Source organism: Scardinius erythrophthalmus (assembly GCF_964197995.2).
Source record: "Scardinius erythrophthalmus genome assembly, chromosome: 20".
Lineage (NCBI taxonomy): Eukaryota > Metazoa > Chordata > Actinopteri > Cypriniformes > Leuciscidae > Scardinius > Scardinius erythrophthalmus.
Genome location: NC_138240.1, coordinates 30,412,162 through 30,431,295, shown reverse-complemented (window position 1 = coordinate 30,431,295; position 19,134 = coordinate 30,412,162). Strand labels below are relative to the sequence as shown.

The window sequence follows — 19,134 nt, the reverse complement described above, 5'->3', positions numbered from 1 at the left end:
AAATTATCAGAATTTTTTTAATTCTGAAGTAAACTAATCCTTTAAGGTTATATTACAATTCAGATTAAAGTTCATTACACAAAGAAATTACACTGAATAAAAAAAAAATGGTGTAGGATTTACTTTGAAACAATTTTCATTCAGAAATGTCTGGTAGATTTTACAAATAATTACAAAGAAACAGAAAAACAAAAACAAAAAAAAACATTTAATTAAACATGAAATTTTGAAGTAGAAAGACATATAGTATTTTAGTAGTATTATTTCTATTTTTAAAATAGTAAAAAGTACTCCAACAATCTTTGTTTTATTTTTATCAAAACATTCCAAATTCAAACATAAAAAACATTTCTTCTAGTGTGTTTGTTTTCATGTGATCAGCTGTGCAATTTTTAACTCATTTGGAAAATGGATTCAGAAAAAACACTTGTCTGTAAATGTCTGTTTTTTTTTTTTTTTGTATTTGTGATTTTATATTTGACTGATATTTGATTACTTCATTAGCACTCATCCTCCATATTGCTCCAGTTGTTCAGATGGGTGCAGTCCAGTGTTTATATGTCAGCACCTCATGCATGTGGTTTGCTCTGCAGTGAGCAGCTGCAGTTGGCAGGTGTCGTCGATGAGCGAGACCAAGGCCCATCAGTTAATGCAGCAGAAGCCAGTGCAGTTCGTCCGATTCAACCAGCGCCAGCTCTCCCGCATCTACCCCTCCCCTTATCGCGTGGACTCCAGCAACTTCAACCCACAGCCCTTCTGGAATGCTGGCTGCCATCTGGGTACGCCAGTCCACCCACAAACAAATATTTATGTTTATATTGGAGAGACTGAGAATAAACCGTATGCCTGAAACATACTGGGAATCTGCTGCTCATTACTCCATGCAGCATTTAAATTTAATATGAAAATGGTTCAATTCTTTGAAGACACAACTAGATTTACAGGAATTATTTATAATAAAAAAGGTACATTTTTATTTTTATTTTAATTGCTGGAATGGCCCTACACCACTGATTTGCTAGTAAATATAATCGTAATTGTCACTTTTTTTTTTCTTTCAGTTGCTTTGAACTACCAGTCAGAGGGTAGAGTGCTACAACTCAACAGAGCCAAGTTTTATTGCAACGGCAACTGTGGTTACATCCAGAAACCTGCCTGCATGTGTGAAGGTGAGTTTCTGCATTCCTATTTTGATAGTTTTTAGTCAGTTTTATTGTGTATGTCTATACACTACCGGTCAAAAGTTTTAGATCGGTAAGATTTTTAATGTTTTTAAAAGAAGTATCTTCTGCTCACCAAGGCTGCATTTATTTGATTAAAAATACAAACAAAAACAGTCATATTGTGAAATATTATTACAATTTAAAACAGCTGTTTTCTATGTGAATATACAGTAAAGTGTAATTTAATCCTGTGATCAAAGCTGAATTTTCAGCATCATTACTCCAGTCTTCAGTGTCACATGATCCTTCAGAATTCATTCTAATATGATGATTTGATGCTCAAGAAACATTTATGATTATTATCAATGTTGAAAACAGTTTTTTACATTTTTATTTCATGATGCTATGATGAATAGAAAGTTCAAAAGAACAGCATTTATCTGAAATCTAAAGCTTTTGTAACATTCCATGTTTTGGAACACTACCATTCAAAAGTTTGGGGTCAGTAAGAATTTTTATTTTATTTTTGGGGGAAAGAAATAAAATAAATCAATACTTTTATTCATCAAGGATGAGTTAAACTGATCAAAAGTTACAGTAAAGACATTTATAATGTTAGAAAATATTCTATTTTAAATAAATGCTGTTCTTTTGAACTTTCTATTTATCAAAGAATTTTGAAAAAAAAATTGTACACAACTTTTTTCAACATCGAAAATAATAATTAATGTTTTTTGAGCATAAAATCAGCATATTAGAACGATTTCTGAAGGATCATGTGACACTGAAGACTGGAGTAATGATGTTGAAAATTCAGCTATCATCTGAGGAATAAATTACATTTTAAAATATATTAAATTAGAAAACAGTCATTTTAAATTGTCATAATATCTCACAATAATACAGTTTTTTTCATCAAATGAATGCAGCCTTGGTGAGCAGAAGAGACTTCTTTTAAAAACATAAAAAATCTTACCGATCTAAAACTTTTGTATGTGTATAATATCTTCCTGGTTTTGTTATATTTCACTATAGTGTAGCTGCATTGTAATTTTTTTTACTCCATTATATATTATACAGTCAAACCAAAAAAGTATTCAGACATCAGATACATTTTTTTATATTTTTTTACTAGTAGGTGCAGGACACTATAGTTCATTTATGTAAGTGAGGATAGCAAAATAAAGTAAACTGTGACATATCATACCCAAAAATTCTTCATACAGTGGACTACCAGTAAAATGTATAAAAATTTGGGACCAAAAATTATTCAGACACTTTGACCTGTTCATGTTTTGCTTAAGTGTTTTTTCTTTAATTGCTAATGCGACCTTTTTACACCACAGACTGAACAAAATTAAGCATTGCTTGGTAGTTGTTTGACCTAAATAGTAGGATGTCCTGTTACTTTATCCTCTACAGTAAAAGACCTGGGTGTTATATTAGATTGCAACCTGTCTTTTGAAAATCATATTTCATATGTTACAAGAACAGCCTTTTTCCACCTTAGAAACATTGCTAAGCTACGTAATATGCTATCAGTTTCTGATGCAGAAAAGTTAGTTCATGCGTTCATGACCTCGAGACTAGATTACTGTAATGCTTTATTAGCCGGTTGTCCTGCAACCTCAATAAACAAGCTACAGTTAGTCCAAAATGCCGCCGCTAGAGTTCTAACTAGATCAAGAAAATATGATCATATAACACCGATTTTATCATCTCTACATTGGTTACCTATAAAATTCCGTATTAATTACAAGGTATTGCTACTGACTTATAAAGCCCTAAACAGCTTAGCTCCAGTCTATTTAACCAATCTTCTATCGCCTTATAATCCATCTCGCTCTTTAAGATCACTAAATTCGAGGCTTTTGGTCATACCTAGGATATCCAGATCCACCAAAGGAGGGAGATCATTTTCACATTTAGCTCCAAAACTCTGGAATGGCCTTCCTGATACTGTTCGTTGCTCAGACTCGCTCTCCCAGTTTAAAACTAGATTAAAGACGCATCTCTTCAGCCAGGCATTCATATAATATTCTTAATCTTACAGTTCAAACTACAATCCGACCTCTAGTTTATAAACGCCAGAGGAGAACTGGCCCCCGACTGAGCCTGGGTTCTCCCAAGTTTTTTTTTTTTTTTTCTCCATAGGTCACCTGATGGAGTCTTTCAGTTCCTTGCCATTGTTGCCTTTGGCTTGCTCAGTTGGGGATATTTTGGGAATATTTAATTTAATTTTACCAATCAATAAATGTCACTAGAAACAAACCTTGTTGTATTATTTTAATTTAATACTGTGAAGCTGTTTTGATACAATCTTTATTGTGAAAAGCGCTATAATATACTTGACTTGACTTGACTAAATTGGTATTATTAATTGTGTACTTAAATTTAACAGCTGACAGATATTCAACCTAATTCATTTATGACACTGTCAGAAGGAAGGATGGCCAACAGAAGGATGACCAAAACCAGTAAAATATAAATTGGTTTGATAACTCTGAGTTCTTGTCATATTTTATTACCATTTTCTAAACTATAGTGAATAAACTGTGAATATGTGAGAAATGTTGAAGGTGTCTGAATGAATTTTGGTTTGACTGTATATTCCATTCAGGAATATTCCATTCAGATTTTACTATTATATTAATCACAAAATCATTGTAATACAATGATAAAGTCAACAAATTACATTTTATTGTTATAGAAACAAAACGATGGCATTTATTAAAGAAATGAACAATATTCAATAGATCAGTCGATCATTCCATAGATCAAGTCAAAGTTAAGGTTAGCTATTCAAAGCTAAGTAAGCAAGCCAAACTAGGAACCTATTTCGCCAAAGAGTTATTGATGTTCTGAGATATGGAATTTAATTTGGAACTGTTATCCTTTGTTCTTGCAGGTTCTTTTAATCCAATGGCTGAGGATCCTTTACCAGGTCGGTTGAAAAAACAATTGGTTCTTAAGGTCATCAGTGGCCAGCAATTACCCAAACCCAAAGACTCCATGCTGGGTGACCGAGGAGAGGTAAATCATGACAGTGCTTAAATAGTCAACTTCAAATGGTCCTTTTAGCATGAACAACAAAAATCTTATTGAAGTTGTTTACAGAAAGCAAGCAGCATGACAATAGTAGAACATGTCCAATCCCATTATTATTACTAAAACTGTCACTCATCTACTCAACTACTTTGCAAGCAAGCAACACAACATGTTGCTTATCCAGAATAATTCTGAATTATGCAACCTATAAGCTTCAGATCTAAAGTTTAGCACACATTTTAAGCTCACACAAATATAAAGGCCAATTCACACTGCATCGACAGTCACAGACCAACTTGGACAATCCACAGATTGTTATACGTCACTTCTCAGACGTTTCATGACTCGTCAAATGGCCGATTCAGCATGTTCAATCTGCAGTAAAAAGCTTCGACAGACACCGACAGAGGTATCACACTGATCCAAAAAAAAAAAAAAAAAACGGCGTAGTGTCTGTTGCAGTGTAAATTGGCCTTATAACATTCATCAGATTGCTTAAAGTTCACACATTTTGTGCATTACGGATTGGACCGTTACCGATTCAAATGCCTCTGATTTACCCCTGCAATTCCTACACACCATAGAAATATTTATGATTTGTTACAATGCATTTAACTTCCATAATGTGAAGAGTGAAACGGAATATTCATTGAGGAATAATGCCAGGGCCTTCTATCCATCAGGATTTGAATGGATTGCGAAACATATGCTATGATATCCAAAACATTTTCTTGAATAATGTGCACTGATAACTAGTTTAATTTATTAAGGAAGAAAATGCAGTCTGTTAGCCTGCATGTAATCAGGCCTTCTCACAGCATGTAATCATTCCTTAAAATTATACAATTATTAGACCATAGCAAATCACCATAAAGACAAGGTAATAGCCTACAGTGTGCTTAAACTCTGTATTTATGTGCAAATCACTACCTACAAATGACACAGGTATGAAGCAAATATGTGTCCCTTAGAAGTTTTGTCCCTCAAGAATTTTATCTTGAGATGTTTAAACAGGTACTGTAACAAATAACAATAGTTGCATAGTTTGATTTTGGGATGTTTTAAATCTTTTATAAATGCTTCTTCTTTAGATAATTGACCCATTTGTGGAAGTGGAGATTATTGGTCTACCAGTGGATTGCTGCAAAGAGCAAACCAGAGTGGTTGATGACAACGGTGAGAGAGCAATATCCCATGACAGATTCTATATTATACACACAAACAACACAGTGTGCACATTTAACCTTTTATTGTTGGGGGATTGGTCAGTAAAGTGTCATTAAACCGTGAGGCCATTACTTAGAGTGTTCATTTGTTTGGAAGAGGTGCAGTATATTTATGCATGATACTTGTACTAGATCTCACCTCAAACTACATCCCTCGGCAACCAAACAATTCAATAATTCATGAACTTGATTTACATTTGCATTTGCATTTATTTTCTGATTCACTGTGATTCACAGGTGCATATAAAGCAGTACCGAGATAAAATAAAGTGACTGAGATTTGAAGTGTCATTAAGTGTTATTTGAAAAGTGGAGGTTTGATTTAGTGGTGGTGTATAGCATCATTTGGAAATTGCAACTTGACAGCATTTTGGGTGTTGTCAAATGCAGACTATTAAGGGATATGTACCTTCTCGAGGTGTCTGTGTGCAATTGAGGTTTGGAATTGGGCTGGTTTTCTTTATGTTATAGAACACAAAGTGTCATGAAGGGCCATCATTTTGGAAGGAATTGTTGAGGAACCGCTCACTCTTGTCGGGGTTGTTTTTCATAATGCCACCAGGTAAAAAAGAGAACAACATTGGCCCAAGAATAGAGCCATGTGGGACCTCAGACTCTATAGGGTACAGAGTATTGAAAATGATCTTTGTCAACTTGTATGTTAGAGCTTTTTGTCTAAGAAGGACCCTATATCTGTTGATTAACTGTGTTAAAAACAATGGACAAATCCATGACAACATTTGAGTGTAACAGTACTCTTGCAAGTTTAAGTTATTCAGCCACTCTGAGGAAAGCAATTTCAGTTAAGTGGCCTGTTTTGTCTGGTTTGGGAATGTCAAGCAGGTAATTTTGTTTGAGTGAAAAAGGTAGGTGAATGTGAACATTCTGACACCTCCAATCCTCTCATCCTTTCCATTATTTCTGCATAAAATAAGCCTATTTAATTCTAATACACCATCCTCTATCTTTCTCTCTCAGGATTTAATCCTATGTGGGAGGAGACACTCGTCTTCACTCTTCACATGCCAGAGATTGCTCTTATACGCTTCCTGGTTTGGGATCATGACCCGATTGGCCAAGATTTTATTGGCCAGAGGACCATCGCCTTTAACAGCATGATTCCAGGTACCAATTTAATTTTACATATCAGAAAAAAAAAATATTTTCAGTAGTCTTTGGCATATATTTAGTCAAGTATTAAGTCATTAATTAAAGTCTACTGCTTATACCTGATTATCTGTCTATATTTGATTGTCAGGTTACCGGCATGTGTATTTGGAAGGCATGGAGGAAGCTTCCATCTTTGTTCATGTTACAGTGAATGACATCACCAGTAAGGTGGGCACCTCATGTCGTTAACAGAACAAATATTTTGGTGCTGTTGTGTGCCAAGGGCATTTCTGGCATTGTTAATCTGCAATTCAAAAAATACTCTGTTCTAATCATGTGTTAAAAGACTGTGGAAAAAAAGTCTCTAACTTTCTAATATTTATTCTGGTCATTAGGCATTGCACATTTACAGTAAATATGTCATTTTAATAGTTTGTTGTAGATTGTCACAGTAGGTTCTTAACATAGCTAAATGGTATCGTAGGTAACTGTACTCCATCAAAAAAGAAATTACTTGAAAGATTCCCTGCCAACTAATTTTAAACTACTCATTTAAAACACTAATTTTATCAAAGTATGTTTTATATATATATATATTTATAGACTCAAATAACATCTATATAGTACAAAACAGGATCTGAAACTCTTTAAAAAAACTTTATTTTTAACAAATCAGTAAAAGGATTTCACAAAATATAGATTATCAACCTTATGACGTCAAATAAATATTATATGAGCGGTTTTATTTAAAAATAAATGTTATATGTGGTTTGCAACTCCATAACCCAAATTGATGTTGAAAATCCTGATTTATGTGATTTCATTACTTTCTAGCAATGAATATCAAACAAACACCATAAACAAATAAATAGGCAAAAGTTTAAGAGCAAAAAAGTTTATAGCAAAAAATTATAAAATAAATATATGATATCAGTCAGTAGGAGCTATCTGTATGTATGTATGTATGTATGTATGTATATATATATATATATATATATATATATATATATATATATATATATATATAAAAATATATATAAAAATGACCTATTAATTGTCATTTAAGTGAAATTGAACTTAAATATACGAGCTTGATAAAAAATGATCATTCAAGAAGAAAATTTCAGATGGCACTTAGAGGCTTTTGCATCTGAACTCTTCATATATATATATATATAGAGAGAGAGAGAGAGAGAGAGAGAGAGAGAGAGAGAGAGAGAGAGAGAGACCGAGAGAGAGAGAGAGAGACCGAGAGAGAGAGAGAGAGAGAGAGAGAGAGAGAGAGAGAGAGAGACCTATACACCAAGAGAGAGACCTGTAGCTAGTGTCATGATTCCTGTCTTGTTTTCCCCTGGTCTTGTGTGGACTTATATGTTATTTCTTGTTTTGCGCCATGTTTTGAGTGAGTCTGCTTTTACTGTGGGTGTCGTGGAGGATGAATGTGATATTCATGATGTACCTGTCACACTACCCACAGTAAAAGCAGACCCGCTCAGCAGCAATGCCAAGTTGATATAAAATACAATACAATCTAGAGTCCAACTAGGATCCCATAGGGGCATGATCAAGCTGAGCATCTCAGATAATTTGTAACGGTGGCAGAGGAACAGGGGTAGGATCCAAATGCAGCAAACATAATAAAAGTAAATTCAGGCAAAACTGATAAATCCAGACACAGGCAAGGAAGGCAAACAGAACTGACAACAAGCACGCACAGACATAAGATCCGTAGAAGGACAACACAAGAGAAGGAACATGAGGAACCCCCAATGGTATATATGGTATACATACACAAGGGGTGATTGGCAAAAAGACACACCTAGGAACAATCAAATAACTAATCAACAATAAAAACTACAAAGGACTACAAAACATGGCGCAAAACAGGAAATAACATAAAAGTCCATTCAAGATCAGGGGAATACAAGACAGGAATCATGACAGCTAGCTCCTACTGACTGATGTCAGCAGTGATACCAGCAGTCTGAATCTGCAATCCTGGTACCCATTCTGATGTGCGTGTGAGTTTCCAATAAATTCCTATAAAAAATATTGTTTTCTTCAAGTCAGCTTGGTAACTGGGTTCAATAGTTGTCTTAATGAATACAGTCAACACTTCAGCTATTTTAATTGTTAATTCCCATAATAATTGTTAATAACCATATATATGTGAGTGATACAGACCTGTATCTACTACCTATTTTTCATGCTATAGGTTAATTTTATGTTAGATTTATCAAATATATCTATATTTGCACCTCTAATGCTATAAAAAGTAATGAGAAAGTTTGTACCTTATTCATACAAAGTGACACATGATGTTGTAAACATGCTCACTGCTTACTTATGCCATGCTTTTGTCCATAATGTGTCCCCTTAACATTCGGCGTCAACAACAAATGTTCTTTGTGTAGTTTGTCTGTTTTTTTCCCCTCTCTCTCTTTCTCTCTTTCTTACTTCTCTTTCTCTTATGTTTGTGATTTCAGTGCACCCATCTTAGCTGTCTATAGAGGCAGGAAATTATTAGGATCCTCGTTCAAAACTCAGGTGTAGTGAGACCCAATCAGCACCCTGCATGCTCCTTGCAAACCCCTCCCGTTCCCCCCAGTGAGCGGTTAAGCCCTGATTCATTTGCTAGCTTTCACCATGCCAACTCATGCAAAATGAGTTGTGACATAATTGTGACTTCCTTCCTTGGCTGCATTCTCATTGACCCCTAAAGCAGATCCAGTGCCAATGTCCATATAGCAGGCGACAGCGTTCACTCCTATTTCACTTAACTCAGGGCATTTAAGGGCAATGATAGGGCTTTGGCTGCCTTGTTCGCAGTAATAGAGCACTCAAGCAGTAGAGTCCATGAGAGAAATGCGTTGATCTTGGTTTGTGAAGTGCGTTACATCCTCTCTATTCCTATCCATGACTATGAAGGTCTACTATGAGAGCTGGAATTTAGCAGGTACTTTTTTACATCCTTTTTTGGAGTTAAACATATCTTATGTTCTCAAAAGATAGCTGTCGTAACTGTGTGGATTAGCATAAATGCACTACATTTACTAGCAAATGCATGAAGTTATTTGATGCATCATTAGTGAAGAGATCAGATGGCTGAACTCTCACATGGATCTACTTGAACACGGTTCATGAAATGACACTGGGTGTTATGCAGAGAAATGGCTGTTTATTTTGAGAGAAAATAAATTCTTAAATACCTCTGTAATTATTAACATAATGTAATAAAGATTTCAAATCCTTGCTTTTCTATTCCAAAAAAGCTAGGCATCACCTACATTGCTTTAACAGATAATCCAGTGTCATTTTCTTCATGAGAGATGTCACCTTTCACTTGACATTTATTCACATTTCTCAGTTATTACTCATTACCACTACAATTTCCTAACATTGTCTGCATCTTCATGTTTAAAGGTCTGTGTTGATCACCCACATTTGTCTGATGATACTAAATTCTGCCATAACATTTGTTATTTAAAATGTCACTGCTTTCTAAAGGTAACACATTTAATACAGGAAGTTGTTGCATTATATTATAACAGAATTTAGCCGACAATTTGTGGATAAATCTTGGTAAATTATTATGTTTCTTGAACTAACAAAACTCATCAAATGATGTTGATCATGTAGCAGGTAAGAAAAAAAAAAGTGTTTTGTTGTGTTTTTGTGTCTCTATTCGATGCTGTGAAAAGCTTAAACCAACCCATTATGATTAGTTGGCCACCAATCTCGGCTGCATCATAAGACAAGTCATTGCCTTCTGATGCATTTGGGAATGCAGCCCTTATTTCTCCTGTCAGACTGGTCTGGTTTGATGGCTTTAGAAGGACATTTGGGAACTTGGCTAGGCTGGGAGGCCCCTTAAGGACCAGCAAACAACCTTAAACTGGTTTAAGCTATTTTTTTCCAGCTGGGCAGAAGTCAAAAGTGGTTTGGTACACATATTTTGTTTGGTTAATAAGTTTGAAGAAGACTTATTATTAATTGTGAAGGGGATTGAAAGAGTAGCTCCCCATATGACAGCCTAGTTATTTGTTATAGTGTTTAGATGATTCCATAAGTCATCTCTTAGATTCATATTGCCTACCCATTTTTCCGATGTCCCATTGCAGGTTCGAGCAGTCAGTGGTATAAAAGGACTGTTTCACAGAAACCCAAAGCAGGCGTCTCTCGACAGCCATGCTGCTGCTCTGCTCAAACGTAAGACCACCTTCGGTGCTCACCTCCTGCGCCGCACAGCCAGTGCCCCCACCAAGGGCCAACCCAAAGTCAAGAGGGGCTTCCCTGAGATCTCCATTGACACAAAAGATTGCAGCTCGGAGGGTGCCAGTGAAGAGCGAGAATCGGAAGAGGGGCCACTTGTCCACCACAATGGAGATAGCGCGCCTGGCAAATCATGGGATCATGGCACCAACGGGCAGCTTCACCCTGACGACAGTAAAGGTAAGAGTACTTTCTTTTATCCTGAGCCCCGTGCAACACCTTACAGAAACAGGGGTGCAGTGAGCGAACCTCTGAAGCGAGCCAACAAGTTGCGACTCCAGGATCCACTGGATGAGAAGCCGGGTGTGTTTGCACGTGTTGCTATCAACAGCTACGGGCGGGTTGGGATGACTTCCAATTGCATAAAGTGTGTAATTGGTTCCAAGGAGAGTCCTGAATTGGAGAGGAAGGATACAAGCACCTTCATCCAATGCACTCCTGCTCCCATTAGACCTGAAAGGGCATCTCGGTCTCCAACAGCTTCCAGACAAGTTCAGCCAGAGCCCATACTCAAACCACAAGCCTTGGCCCAAACTGACTCAAAGCCCAAATCAGACGCCCATGCTATTCCGAAGCCTGTACCCTTACCTAGATCAAAGGCAAAGCTCCGGCAAACATTGGCTGCACAACCCCTTCACCCCACTGAAGACCTAACTGTCAGAAATGCTCGCTCATGTAGCGTTCCACGCCGACTCTTTCAGTCCCCATGCACCCCACCTCCTCCAATTCCAGACGGCAAAACTAGCCTTTGTCGGCAATGCCCTGCACCACCCAACTATGGCAGCAACCACAGCGAGACTAGATCGGTGAATGACATAAAGAGATTGTCTGACAGTGACTCTAGCAGCTGTGACAGTTTGACCAGCCTTGATCTACCCACCATCTTTCCACCACGGGGAATGGAGAACCGGAAACGGGCCGCGGGGACACTGCAGCGTGAGATGAATGCTCTGTTTGCCCAGAAAATGGAGGAGATCCGCAGTAAATCCCCCTTGTTTTTCGCTGGTAAGGTGTACGCAGTTAGATGGATCTTCAGTTTTAGAATGTCCCAGTGCCTCAGTAATATAGATTTCAGTAGTTTGTGATGGAACCCAACAGATACCCTCCAAGACCTTGCGGGTGGTGTGGATCTCATTGAAGGCTCATCTCCACTGTGCAATGTCATCAATGAGAACCTATCACAGTATATTAAGAATTACTGTTGGATATTGTTTTATTGTGCATTTGCCCACCATTTCCTTTTAGTTTATGTGTCCTTAAATATCATAAAACCAGATTTGCATGCAAGACAGTGGGGTCAAAACTCCCTAGCTGACACAATTAGGGCATCCATCATTGTTTCTTTGTGATTTTGAAGTAATTGATTTGTGAAATGTTTGTGGAGCAAGGTTTTGCCAACATTGGCATTAATTACTGTGATATGTGGTCCGTAATTCCCTTCGTAAAACCTCATTAGCTTTTTGACCTTATAACAACATAGCATTCCTTAAAGGGTTAGTTCACCCAAAAATGAAAATTAGCCCATGATTTACTCAACCTCAAGTCATCCTAGGTGTATATGACTTTCTTCTTTCAGACGAATACAATACATACAAGTTATATTAAAAAATGTCCTGGATCTTCAAAGCTTTATAATGGCAGTGAATTGCTGTTTCTGTTTTTCAGTCCATAAAAGTGCATCTATCCATCATAAAAGTGCTCCACACGGCTCAGAGGGGTTAATAAAGGCCTTCTGAAGCAAAGCGATGAGTTTGTGTAAAAAAAAAAAATCCGTATTTAAAACTTTATAAAGTAAAATAACTAGCTTCCGGCCAAACATACGGATTCCACTTAAGTCTAAGCGCAACTTATGCAAGTAATGCGATGTACTGCTGATTTTACGATATGCCATGATGCTCCACGCTACATCCGACGTCACAAGTTGCATAAGTTTGGCCGGAAGCTAGAATTAACGTGTAAAATATGAATATTTTTCTTACACAAACTCATCGCTTCGCTTCAGAAGGTCTTTATAACCCCACGAAGCCATGTGGAGCACTTTTATTATGGATAGATGCACTTTTATGGACTTCAAAACAGAAACAGCAATTCACTGCCATTATAAAGCTTGGAAGAGCCAGTACATTTTTTTATATAACTCCAATTGTATTCATCTGAAAGAATAATGTCATATATGCCTAGGATGACTTGAAGAGGAGTAAATCATAGGATATTTTTCATTTTTAGGTGAACTATCCCTTTAAGACAGAAAAGATTTGTTTTTCTTATAATTCAATGAGATTAAATAGAGAGCAATTACTGTAGAACTCAACAATGTCTCAGATTTACCAAGACTCACAACAACTCATTGCAGCTGTGTCTGCTGGCATTTTGACAGTCAAAAATAGTCGATCTCTGAATGTAAATGAACTGACTCTGAATTTTAGTATTGCTTCTTATATGAGCATCCTTTTTCAAATACAAGGTCAATATTGATTTTCACTAACAACAAAACAACAAATTATCCGTGAATTTATATGGAACTAAGCTTTAGGAGCTTTCCATCTTTACTCTCCTCCCTGTTACGTTGCATTCGGAGATTAACTATTTTTGACTGTCAAAATGCCGGCGGACACAGCTACAGTGAGTTGTTCAAAATCTTTCTTTTTAGTGAACTCTGTGTACACAAACAATGTTCTCAATGCTCGAGTTCATGTGTAGAGCCCCTGGTGATGTTTTGAGCAAAGTTTCATGTTGTGTCGAGCCTTCTTAGTGTTTTAAAAATATCGATTTTCATACTATCATAGAAGTGCCCCAAGACATTATGCTTTTAAAACGAAAGTTTGCCTCAGGTAGATTAACAAAAAGACCCTAGGTTGCATTTTGGCGAGAGTTACCCTTTAATAAAAATAATAACAAATAAAATTGACATAGTGGATATAATTAATATATATTTCTGATATGCCATTTGTGTATGTGTAAAATTAAAATTAACTGATCAAAAGATGTGGTAACACTACTGGTAAAACTGTACATATTTTGTTGTATACATTTATTTCTCTATTAATGCTGCCAAGTAACTGATGGTAGTGCTGTCACAAGACTGTGAGAGTCACAAGACTCTTATATAAGTAGTGAGGATGTGTTCCTGTCCCACGCTCTTGAGCAAACACAAAACAGATGCTTGGTGTTACAACTGGGGCAGGTCTATAAATCACGGGTTTTCTACATGGGGAATATTGACTATTGCTATGTTCTTGCATATTGATGTGTGAGTTGGGGCAGTGGGGTGGAGGGGTTTATCATATGATTTATGAATGAGAGGGTGCAGCTGTGTTTTCTTTTTCCTAAAGGTATCACACACATCGTAGGTTCTAAGCTCCTCGTGATGTTGGTGCTAACCCTCTTAGTCACTACAACTAATTGGATCTCTAAACATTAACCTTCCCATGCCCTCATTCTTTATTGTGCATCTATCTATGGTTATCTTACAAAGCATTCATGTTGTGTCAGTGCATTTTCCTGGTGTAATCTCCTTTTTTACTACACTGAGTCCTTCTGTTTCATTCTGCACTTCTCCTGTTAAAATGCCTGTTTGTTCCTTCCTTCTTGCATGCTTTCTATCCTTAGTGCAAAACTGAGGGGCTGGCCAATTACCAGGTAAAAATATTTTTCAGCTTTTTGCTTAAGCAAGTTTACAGTAACTTTAAAAAAATCCATCATGATGCGTGTTATATTTATCATACATTGAATTTTAGTGTGAATGACATGACTACTGTATGTGATTGTTATTAATGTGTCATCTTGTTACGCAGCTTCAAATGTATGCCCAAAACAAATTTCCCTCTGGGGGACAAATAAAGTATTATCATCATTACCCTAAATAATACAGCAAACTTAAGCACATAACTCTTTATATACTTTATGGACATGATTGATCAAATCAAGAAACTTGTTGAGGAAAGGTCTGCTAATATTTTATGAAATAGATTGGGCTTTATATATTGATATATTTGCATTTGGGCTTAAAGATTTTTTGGTAACACTTTACAGTAAGGTTTATTAGTTAATTACCTTATTTAACATGAACTAAGAATGAACAATACTTCCTCAGCATTTATAAATCTTAGTTAATATGAATTTCAACATTTACTAATACAATATTGAAATAAAAGGTTGTATTTGTTAACAAACAATGAACAGATGTACTAATATTAACAAAGATTAATAAATACTGTAATAAATGTATTTCTCATTGTTAGTTCTTGTTAGTTAATACATTAACTAATGTTAACCAATGAACCTTATTGTAAAGTGTTCATTATTTTTTTTTAAACGTTGATCATCAATGAGAGAGGGATTTGCATGACAAGAAAAATGGACTTTTAATATATATATATATATATATATATATACAAAATCTAATTATTTTTATTTATTTATTCATGTATTGTATTGTATTGTTTTGTCAGTATCTTTTAAATCATTGTATTATATTTTGTTTATTTAAATACAAACGTTTGTGTCTAAATATTTGGTTTTGTTGAACTGCGCTCAAAGCTGAAGTGTGTTTTTTTTTTTTATGAAAAAAAACAAAAGTTTAATATGCACACACAACTTTAAGCCATTTGTAGGTTGATTTCTCCCAAAAGTGCAAATACCATGTCTCTGTGGGTCTATCAAAACATTGACTCAAAACAGCAACGTTGACTCAACCAATGGTGTTAATTTGAGGGCTGGTCTATGTTTTTCTGACCAATGGCAGACAAAAATGTACACGTGTTACAGAAATTACACACTTCAACTTTATTTTATTTTTTTCCTTTTTTGTTTTGCAGTACAAAATTGCATTATGTCATTCATGAGCAAAACTGTATGTTGTTGGCCTTGTTTGACATTCATGATATATTTTATGCAGTCTAATTGTGTGTTTTTTCTTATCTCTAACAGCATTTTAAGTGTCCCTATTTATATCTAATATTTTTCTGCTTGTTATGTGCTTCCAGAAAATTCTGAAGTGCAGAGTCCAACTCCATCTCTGAACGCCTCATGTCTAGAATCCATTTCTGAGCAATTTCAGGAGAACACTCCTTTGACCTCAACACAAAGTCCTCTGGATACCTCACCACGTTGTCCCTCCACTACATTGTCTTCATCATCCTCAGCAATAACAACATCTTCCAATGGGGAAAATATTAGCACCATGAAAAATAATGAGGACATTCTGAAATCATTTGCACTAACCGAGTGTATTGGTCCATACAGCATCAGAGGCAAGGATTCTAGGAATAGCCACATCAACTCTTCACTTTCCACAAATTACCTTGACATTGGATGCGATACGCCCCCTCTACCAGACCAGGCAGATGGTGAGGTTGTGCAAAAAGCAGACATTAACCCCAACATCGCTGAAATAAAAAGAGGACAGACTCTAGAGATAGATGCTGTAAAGGCAACAACTGTTATTCAGAGCTCTCAAAGGATTCAGGCGTTGAAGGGGGTGTTTGACAGAGACATTGGGCGAAGCCTGCAAACAGGACTGAGGACCCCTGTCAGAAGAACCAAAAGTGAAGGACAAATGAAGGCGGTAAAAAAAGCAGACGGCCCATCAGTGGTCCCCGAAGTCTCTATTGACGCCACGATAAATGACAGGCTCTGGAGCAAACTCGACCCCAGCAGCCATCGGGATAGTGTGTCATCGTCTTCCAGCATTTCATCCAATGACACTGTGATTGATTTGTCCTTGCCCAACCTTTCCAGGAAAAGCCTTACCTGTCTTAGTGCTGCCCGGGACTACTCGGACAACCAGGTATCGTTGCCCAACAGGACCAACCAGCCTCGTTCAACCATTGTGGCATGCAGCGTCTCACGTGTCAGCAAGAGCAAGTCCAACCCCAACCTGCGGGATGGTCAGATGTGCGAGCCAGAGGACGAGTTACAGCCTAGGCCTCTGGTGGCCGAGAAAGACCCCATCAGGCCCATGCAGAGGCGCCACACGTGGAGCAGGTTGTACATGGAGGGCTTAAAGCAGTCATCCACGCTTGCTGCTGCTGCTGTCTCCAAGAGGTCAACCATCCCCTCAACAAAAGACATGGACAGCAACTCAAAATCCAAAAGTCTTGGAGATCTCACCTCAGATGATATTGTCTGTAATTTTGAGAGCAAGTATCGCAGCATTAGTCGCAGTTTCATTGTGAGGCCAAGCCGCCAACAAGGGAAACATCTAAGAAAACCCCAGAATGACCTAACAGAGCAGCTCAAGCAGCTCACTGATGTGGAACCCCTTACAAGCAAAGACTTTGCTCAGTGCAGGATCGATTCCGAAGTGGGACAGGAAGAAGAGGAGATGCCCTCTTTGCGGAGGAGTTCCTCACGGAGCCAGAGTCGGGTGAGATACATTGCTAACCGTGCCAGGCAGGCCCAAGAGAGGCAGCGGCTACAAAGCCTGACCAGGACATCTGGGAGCCCCATCGAGGAGCGTGGCAATCCTGAAGGAGCTTGTAGTGTACCCCACAGTCCTTGTTCAAGCTTGGATCTTTTGAGCCAGCTTCCACCAGGACCGCCCCAACAAAGCCCCTTGAGCCCAGACAACGAGGTCTTCTTCATGCTTAAGCTGTAAAAGGACGAGAGTGTGTTGAGTGTTTTGTGGGAAGCAAATGGACACAAGGTGGCCACCCTCCACCTCACAATCGTTAAGATACTCCTGCGGATATGTTGAGCAGTCAAACATTTCTTATGTGCACTTACTGTAACACCTTCCAATTTTGGCTTGACGAAAAAAGTTAAAAGCACACACTTTTTTTTATGTCCATTGTTGACCTACTCCCAACCCCGTTAAATGGGATGCGATGCTAAGCTTTAAACTTTAAATTGGATGCAACCAATTATTTGTAAATGTGCATGCATTTGTTGAAAAAAAGCTAAAGGTTCCTTTTTCCGATGTATAAAAATATACAAGGTTGCATATAGAAATGATTACAAAACAGAAACATTCTAAATTTAGATTATGCCTGTGGCATCTGTGGTACTGTAATATTATTTTTTTTTTTTGTTTGTTTGTTTTTAAGATGCAACCTAGTGCAGTAGATAAAAGCAATAGATAAAAAAAATGTAAGCACTACTGATTCACCACAATAATTCCCTGGATTAAAGGGGTCTTAAAATGCAGTTTCAGATGTTTATATCATGTTTCTCTAAGTTAGTTTATAAAGTTTGTTAACTATTTTGCACAAAAAAGGACAAAAAAATTATTTTCTATCCTCATTTTCAAAGGGCGTTACCTCTTGCAGAAACAGAAGTAAACGCACACTGCTGTGATTGGCTAACTTCTTTGCACCGTATCCACCACGCCCTCCTTTACAGCATTTCATGTGTTTTGATACTTGAGATGGCAAGTGCTATGAAATTTTTGAACCTGAGAAAGAAGAAATTGAAACAACACAACCACAATGACTGCAACAGTCGGATTCAGCGTGGTAATTGCTTTTGCTTGCATAATTTTCACTAGTTCTAATATTACTTGTCGTATTACAAAATAATCTATAAGTTTAAAGTCCCCCAGTGGTGAAAATCAAGTTTTTAATGTTGTTTATTTGTCTGTGGTGTTTTTAATATGATTTAAGACAAACCATGTGCAAATTCATAAGTCAACACCATTGCTGAGTATTTTCTCTTTAAAACGGCAGTGAACAAAAGACAGTCTCAGTAACGCGGTTTGAAATCGCTGGTGTTTCTGACGTCACAAACTACCTTGTAACCAATCACGACAATGTGTGATCGTCAACAAGTGGATCTCGGAGCTAATTTTTTGCATATTCATAGAACCGTGTATAATAAATGAGGCAAGGATGTAGAGTTACATTCAAGCTATTTTAAGGCATGAAGGAAAAAACTTTTAAATATGTAATTTTGGTGATCAAAGATGAGTTTTAAGGAATAACTTTACATTCTATCTCATTTACTTTAATGACAAATTTTATTCTTAGTGGCAACACTTTGTCATATTCTGGTCTGATGTAAGATGTATAGTGGCGTACAAACTGCTGAATAGTTGATAACATTTGCTCCCCTATGTGTTTACCCCTAGATTTATAACAAGGTATAAACAAAGTAAGAATTCCTCCAAAAACACATTGCACACAATTAAATAAAGCATTTAAGGTTAATCAAATGGAAAAGCAACATAAATGTAACCAAATATCTATATATAATGTTTAATAAATATACACTATAATAAAATATATTTCAACTCAAGCAAATATTTCTGATTCGGGTACGTACTGATTTTCTTAGCAACACTCAAACAATGATATGCTTTGAGTCTTAATAGCATTAAA

At 36.7% G+C, this 19,134-nt stretch overlaps 1 protein-coding gene across 1 annotated transcript in view; it reads left to right on the top strand.

Moving 5' to 3' along the window:
* plch2a (phospholipase C, eta 2a) overlaps positions 1-17,417 on the top strand; it is a gene marked incomplete at its 3' end in the record, with an annotated part of 135,515 nt that extends 118,098 nt beyond the window's left edge. The window contains exons 15-22 of the mRNA XM_081348450.1: positions 607-779; positions 1,062-1,169; positions 4,072-4,196; positions 5,303-5,387; positions 6,416-6,562; positions 6,696-6,775; positions 10,669-10,999; positions 15,805-17,417. Of these exons, the coding sequence (XP_081204576.1) occupies positions 607-779; positions 1,062-1,169; positions 4,072-4,196; positions 5,303-5,387; positions 6,416-6,562; positions 6,696-6,775; positions 10,669-10,999; positions 15,805-17,417 (2,662 nt within the window). The remainder of the gene's footprint in view (positions 1-606; positions 780-1,061; positions 1,170-4,071; positions 4,197-5,302; positions 5,388-6,415; positions 6,563-6,695; positions 6,776-10,668; positions 11,000-15,804) is intronic.
* Positions 17,418-19,134: the final 1,717 nt, after the last annotated feature.